The sequence below is a fragment of the Formica exsecta genome, unplaced genomic scaffold (assembly GCF_003651465.1).
Source record: "Formica exsecta isolate Colony F162 unplaced genomic scaffold, ASM365146v1 scaffold794, whole genome shotgun sequence".
Classification (NCBI taxonomy): Eukaryota; Metazoa; Arthropoda; class Insecta; order Hymenoptera; family Formicidae; genus Formica; species Formica exsecta.
This window is the reverse complement of record NW_021853563.1, coordinates 11,780-18,508: the sequence shown is the minus strand read 5'-3', so window position 1 is coordinate 18,508 and position 6,729 is coordinate 11,780. Positions and strand designations below refer to the sequence as shown.

Sequence of the window (6,729 nt, the reverse complement as noted above, 5' to 3'; positions counted from 1 at the left end):
AAAAAAAAATTAATTAAAGCAATATTGTTTTAATGTAATAATGAATTTTCTCTTATAACTCTAATATAAATATATAATATCGAAAGCGTGAGAAATCATTTAATATATAATGTAGGAAGGAAAGTTGGAAAAAACATTTATTATATGACATGAAAAGGCTGTAAAAAAAAACATTTAACGCTCATGTATATCAAGAATCAAGAAGCGAGCAACATCGCCCGTCGCTGTCGCCCGTACGCCCGTCGCTATAGTTGCCGGCTCGATAGGAAGAAGAGAGACAGAAAACAGTATATCTGTCCTTTTCTGCTATCCGAATCTAGCCGAAGCACCGAGCTCACACGTACGCAGTTTGCGCTTGTGTGTGTTATCCCCTCCACCTCGGTTGCATGTTGCTCGCGTCTCAATTCTGGCATCACTGCCTCTCACGCACCTGACAAGCAAGAACGCTTGCTGGACCTGGACCGCCGTCGAAAACCAGGCCTTCCAAGCCCTTAAGGACGCCTTAACTGCCGCCCCGGTATTCGCGTGTCCCGATTACACACTGCCGTTCACCCTGCAGATTGACGCCAGCACGCTCGGCTTGGGAGCCGTCCTCACGCAGCAACTAGCCGATGGAGAACGACGGGTTATCGAGTACTCCAAAAGCACGCTCAACCATGCGGAGCGGAACTACAGCGCAACCGAGTTGGAGAGCCTCTCCGTAATCTGGGGAATCCGCCGGATGCGGGACTACTTAGAGGGATACCGGTTCACCGTGCTCACCGACCACCAGTCCCTCCGGTGGCTTCAACGCCTGGAGGCTCCGTCCGGTCGTCTGGCCCGTTGGCTTTTCGAGCTTCAACAGCACGGTTTTGAGATCAAATACCGGCGAGGGTCCTAGAATCAAGTGGCGGATGCTCTCTCGCGCCAGCCCGAGGCCGCTGCGGCACGACAAACGCCGCCCTGCATCTGGTATCGCCGGATCGAGCAAGACGTACGGACCCGACCAACCGACCGGCCGGACTATCAGATACGCGACGGGCGCCTCTATCGGCATATATTCTACGACCTGGACTTCCGGGAGATGTCCGCGGAGGAGCAGTGGAAGCAATGCGTACCGACACCTGAACGCGCCGCCCTACTGCGACGGTGGCACGACGATCCCGCCGCCGGACAGGTGTCCCTAGGTAGGGACCGCCAAAACCATGGCTCGCATCGCCCAGCAATATTACTGGCCAGGGATGCTTCGGGAAATCGCCCGATACGTCCGCAATTGTGCGACCTGTCTGGCCCACAAGGTGTCGCAACAGCGACCCGCCGGGACGCTCCACACAGCGCCGGTCACGGCACCATGGCAGCAGGTCTCCATCGACCTGGTTGGACCACTACCTCGCTCCAACCGCGGACACACATGGCCGACCTGGACTTCCGGGAGATGTCCGCGGAGGAGCAGTGGAAGCAATGCGTACCGACACCTGAACGCGCCGCCCTACTGCGACGGTGGCACGACGATCCCGCCGCCGGACACCTGGGTACTGCCAAGACCATGGCTCGCATCGCCCAGCAATATTACTGGCCAGGGATGCTTCGGGAAATCGCCCGATACGTCCGCAATTGTGCGACCTGTCTGGCCCACAAGGTATCGCAACAGCGACCCGCCGGGACGCTCCACACAGCGCCGGTCACGGCACCATGGCAGCAGGTCTCCATCGACCTGGTTGGACCACTACCTCGCTCCAACCGCGGGCACACATGGCTCCTCACGATGCAGGACCGGTTTACAAAATGGCTCGAGGTCACGCCACTGAGAAAGGCCACCGCAACCAACGTCACCAGGGCATTCGTCGACCAGGTTATATACCGCCATGGTTGTCCGCAATGGGTCATCTCAGATAACGGGACCCAACTCAAGTCCAACCAACTGGAGAAGATGCTGACCGCCTTCGGGATACGGCATCGTATGTCACCACCATACACGCCGCAGTTTAATCCGGTGGAGCGGGCCAACAGGACCATCAAGACGATGATCGCCCAGTACGTGGGCAGAAGCCAGAAAACGTGGGACGAGCACATCACTGCTCTCCAATACGCGTTTAACACCGCCTGGAGCGAGGCCACAGGACACACTCCCGCCTACCTGAACCACGGCAGGGAACTCGCCAGACCACACTACGAAGACCGACGGCGCCCAAGGGACGCCCCAGCACAAAAAACGACGCACCGACACCTGCACGAGGCCTACGAACTCGTGAGGATAAGCCTGGCCCGTGCCGTCCAACATCAGGAGCGGCACTAAAATCTCCGACGACGAGAGTGGAAGCCAAAGGTCGGAGAGTTGGTGTGGAAAAAGAACCACATCCTATCCAACAAGGCGCAGGCGTTCAACGCCAAACTGGCTCCAAAGTTCGTAGGGACCCTGGAAGTACGCAGGATAATCTCGCCCGTCATCGTTGACCTCCGGGATCGACGCGGGCGCTGGCACCGGCACGTCCACATCCAGGACCTGAAGGCGCACCCGGATTCGCCCCACAACGACGACGATCCGCCGAACCACGACCGGCCCCTGGCAACCTGCGCCAGCCTAACACCGGCCCTTACCAACAACTCGCGTCGGTACAAACACCGGCCCGTATCGGTAATCCACGTCGGTACGCAAGGAACGCCGCGATTACCGAGCGCGAGCGTCGGTATACGCAGAAAACTCCAACAACGGCCGGTAAAGACGCGAGTACCGCCCGCGAACGTCGGTACGCGCGAACCACGCCCGGGAACCGCGCGATTACCGAGCATGGGCGTCCGAGCCCCAGAAACGCACGACCGACGGCACAACCAGCCCGACAACGCGCCGCGACCCGCAAAACCAACGCGCCGCGACCCACAAAAACAAAGCTCGCCGCATTCCAGACATTTCCGATAGGCGTATAAAAGCCCACGCGCCGAGAAAGCGAAAAGTTAGTCAGTCCGCAGCAAACATGCCGACCGAAACCGAGCGAAGACAGCTCGAAGAGCTGTTCGGGAGCTGGTCGAAAGACGAGGACCTTCCGGACGGGCCGGACCGACGCCCGTCACACCACCGCGGAGCGAGGCAACCCGGATGCCCGATCCGCCCCGACGACCCCCCCCCCGCGGGTTGGAACCGCCATTCAGCGGTCCGACGCGGACCAAAGGAGAAAGGTCGTTCTCCTGATGACGCCGCCGCCACCAGCACCGGATCGGCGCCGAGGCAAAGGGCGAGGAACCCCGCCACCGAGGCCCAGGGCGACCCGTCCGACCCGGCCCACACCAGCCGCGTATGCAGTCTCAACGGGAGCAACCGCGCCGAGACGCCTCGCCGTCGACCGACGACCGGTCAACGCGCCAGCAGCACCGCCACCGAGGACCAGCCCGACAACAACCCGACCGTTCCACGCGGTAGGAACTCGCCCCCCGGAAGCCATCACGGTCAAGGTCGCAGCTGGAACCGTCCTCCGCGTACCACACCGAGCGGTCCATGTCTCGAGGCGTCACCGGCAGTGGACCCCGGAAGGCCAATGGACCCTCAGGTTCAATGCCGACGGAACGCTACGGAGCAGCAGGCTACGCCGAACCACCACCCGATTCGGCGCCCACACCGTCTAAGAGGGGGAGGGGGGTGATTGAACGTTAAATTAATATTACATATTGTTATAGTTATTAATTACAGTAATTAATATTACATATTGTTACTTATTATTGTTATTTATTATTGGACTGATATCTGACGTAATTGTAATATTCAAATTTATAATTTGGCAACTGTGTAAAATCAAAATAATTATTTTATGTAATATTTTAATATTCGATTTTAAGCTATCATTGTGATATTTTTATTTAAATAAAATTCAACATTATATAATATTCTGTTGTTTGATTTATTAAGCCACAAATTAATAATATCTATATTATTATAAACAGAAATTTTGTTTGTTTATTTATATTTGTTACATTTTAATATTTAAATTTTATTGATTTGTGTATATATTCTATTGAATAAAAGCAAAATTTAATTTAACAAAAAAGATTAAGTTAGCAATAATTGAAAATGGGTAGACAAAAAGCTGTTCGTACTCAAGATGAAGAGGAAGAATTTCAGCAATTGAAAAGGGAACGAATACCTCTAAATCAACAAAAATACCGCAATAAAAAGAAAGAAAATGCAGCGAACAATATAGTTGGACCATCTAAAATTTGCAAATCAAGAAATCTGTTAAATAATAGTCTATCAGTTGTAGTGTCTGAATCACCAAGTCCTTTGGTCGTAAAAAATGTTTGCGTTTCATCAGTAATGAAACTTATTATTACAACGTCGACTTTGAGCAGTTCTGTTACAACAGTCAACAACTGCATGTCAAAGTTACAGAGTAACAGTGTTTAAATTTTATTGATTTGTGTATATATTCTATTGAATAAAAGCAAAATTTAATTTAACAAAAAAGATTAAGTTAGCAATAATTGAAAATGGGTAGACGAAAAGCTGTTCGTACTCAAGATGAAGAGGAAGAATTTCAGCGATTGAAAAGGGAACGAATAGCTCTAAATCAACAAAAATACCGCGATAAAAAGAAAGGAAATGCAGCAAACAATATAGCTGGACCATCTAAAATTTGCAAATCAAGAAATCTGTTAAATAATAGTCTATCAGTTGTAGTGTCTGAATCACCAAGTCCTTTGGTCGTAAAAAATGTTTGCGTTTCATCAGTAATGAAACTTATTATTACAACGTCGACTTTGAGCAGTTCTGTTACAACAGTCAACAACTGCATGTCAAAGTTACAGAGTAACAGTGCTTTGACAACTCCGAGTTCAAGATTTGATAATAATAATGTTAATATAATTAAAAGACTGTCAACCGTCGACGAAGTACTTGCGAATGTCGTTGAAAATACTACAGAAACAAGTCAGTCAATTTCAGTGAATGTAAATGATAATATTTCCAGAACTGATAATGAACAATTATTGAAAACACACAATATCACAGATTTAAACAAAAGAAGAGTACAAAATTACCGAGCCAATTACAAAGGATTTCAAAACATAGACTATCATAATTTAAATCAACATTATATTGGAAAAATGGATGTAGAATGCCAACATTGTAGATCGAAGCATTTTCAAGCTGAAAAAGTTCACAATAAAGGTAACTCATTCAACGATTGTTGTAGTCATGGAAAAGTTATATTGGAGCCTCTACTACCACTTCCTAATGAACTACAACAGTTATTTTCTGGAAATCATCAGAAATCTAAAGAGTTTTTAAAAAATCTACGAGGTTACAATAGTGCATTTTCTTTTGCATCTTTCAATGCTAACTTGGTTAATTTCAATGCACAAAGACGAGGACCATATTGTTTCAAAATTCAAGGTCAAATTTATTATCAAATTAACACTGCATTATATCCTGCTACAAATGAACAGTCAAGTTATGGACAGCTTTTTATTCTTGACGCTAACGAAGCTACAGAATGTCGTTTAAATGCAAATTCAAATCTCGATGAAGAGTTATTGCATATGTTAGATGATATTATCCGCAGCAACAATATATTTGCTCAGTCATATCAAATGATGCATGAAGAAGTTCGCAATCAAGAAAGTTCAGGTTCAAATGTGCCTGATTTAAAAATGGGATTCTTAAATAAGAAAACAGGTATTGATCGCGGAAGATATAATGTTCAAAAAACCAACGAAGTTGCTGCAATTTTTTCAATTACCGCAGATGGAGATATTCCTAATTGTTATGTTACAATTAGAAACAAACGTGATAAAACTTTAAAATATGTTAGTACAATGGATCCAAATGTTGAACCTTGGATTTATCCAATGTACTATCCGCACGGTACGCAAGGTTGGCACGATGATATTAAACAAATCAACGAAAAACGTGTGACTAGATCCATGTACGTTCAATATCGAAAGGCTGTACGTGATAATGTCAATGTTTTTTTAATGGGTAAGACTATTTCAACAATGGCTTGTTGACAACTATGTGAAAATAGAAAAAGACAGAATTAATTGGTGCAAAAAAAATCAAAAACAGTTGAGAGTGGAAAAACATCAAGGACTGATCGATTATCTAGAAAAAGTAGCGACTGACACTGATGCTCGTATTGGACGAGTGATGATTCTTCCATCAACATTTATTGGTTCACCTCGAAATATGATGCAAAATTATCAAGATGCGATGGCTATTGTTCGCAAATATGGTGAACCAGATGTTTCTATTACAATGACTTGCAATCGCAATTGACTTGAAATTACTAAATGGAAAATGTTCAAAACATTTTCCAAAACTCTTTCATGAGGAAACAACTATGGATGAAAATGATTATCCACAATATCGTCGAAGAGACACTAACATTTTGTATGAGAAACCCGGAGGATTTGTAGTAGATAATCGATTTGTCGTTCCTTATTGTCCAATATTATCAACGATTTTTAATTGTCATATTAATGTTGAAATTGTTGCAAGTATCAAGTCGGTGAAGTATTTATACAAATATATTTACAAAGATCACGATGGAGCATCTGTAGTCATAGGAGAAAATGTGAATAATATAGAGATTGTTCATGACGAAATTAAGGATTTTATCGAAGCACGTTATGTAGGACCAGTTGAGGCTTGCTGGCGCATTGCAGGTAAAACATTGCAAGAGAAAAGTCATGCTATTATTCGTCTACCTGTACATTTGCTAAACGAACAAAATGTAATTATCTCTAATCATTCAAACGGACAAG

At 46.3% G+C, this 6,729-nt stretch overlaps 2 protein-coding genes across 2 annotated transcripts; both read left to right on the top strand.

Moving 5' to 3' along the window:
- The first annotated feature begins 2,951 nt into the window (after window positions 1-2,951).
- On the top strand, window positions 2,952-3,614 carry LOC115244084 (basic salivary proline-rich protein 2-like). Its single transcript, XM_029821471.1, has one exon. It carries the CDS (start codon window positions 2,952-2,954, stop codon window positions 3,612-3,614), a length of 663 nt encoding a protein of 220 aa, XP_029677331.1.
- An 841-nt stretch (window positions 3,615-4,455) lies between these two features.
- LOC115244083 lies at window positions 4,456-5,973 on the top strand. The gene has a single exon (XM_029821469.1). The coding sequence runs from the start codon at window positions 4,456-4,458 to the stop codon at window positions 5,971-5,973; it is 1,518 nt and encodes a 505-aa protein (XP_029677329.1).
- The last annotated feature ends 756 nt before the right edge of the window (window positions 5,974-6,729 follow it).

Bases quoted from the DNA above. Each gene is read 5' to 3' on its own strand.
- LOC115244084 (XM_029821471.1), top strand. From the start codon at position 2,952: ATGCCGACCGAAACCGAGCGAAGACAGCTCGAAGAGCTGTTCGGGAGC.
- LOC115244083 (XM_029821469.1), top strand. From the start codon at position 4,456: ATGGGTAGACGAAAAGCTGTTCGTACTCAAGATGAAGAGGAAGAATTT.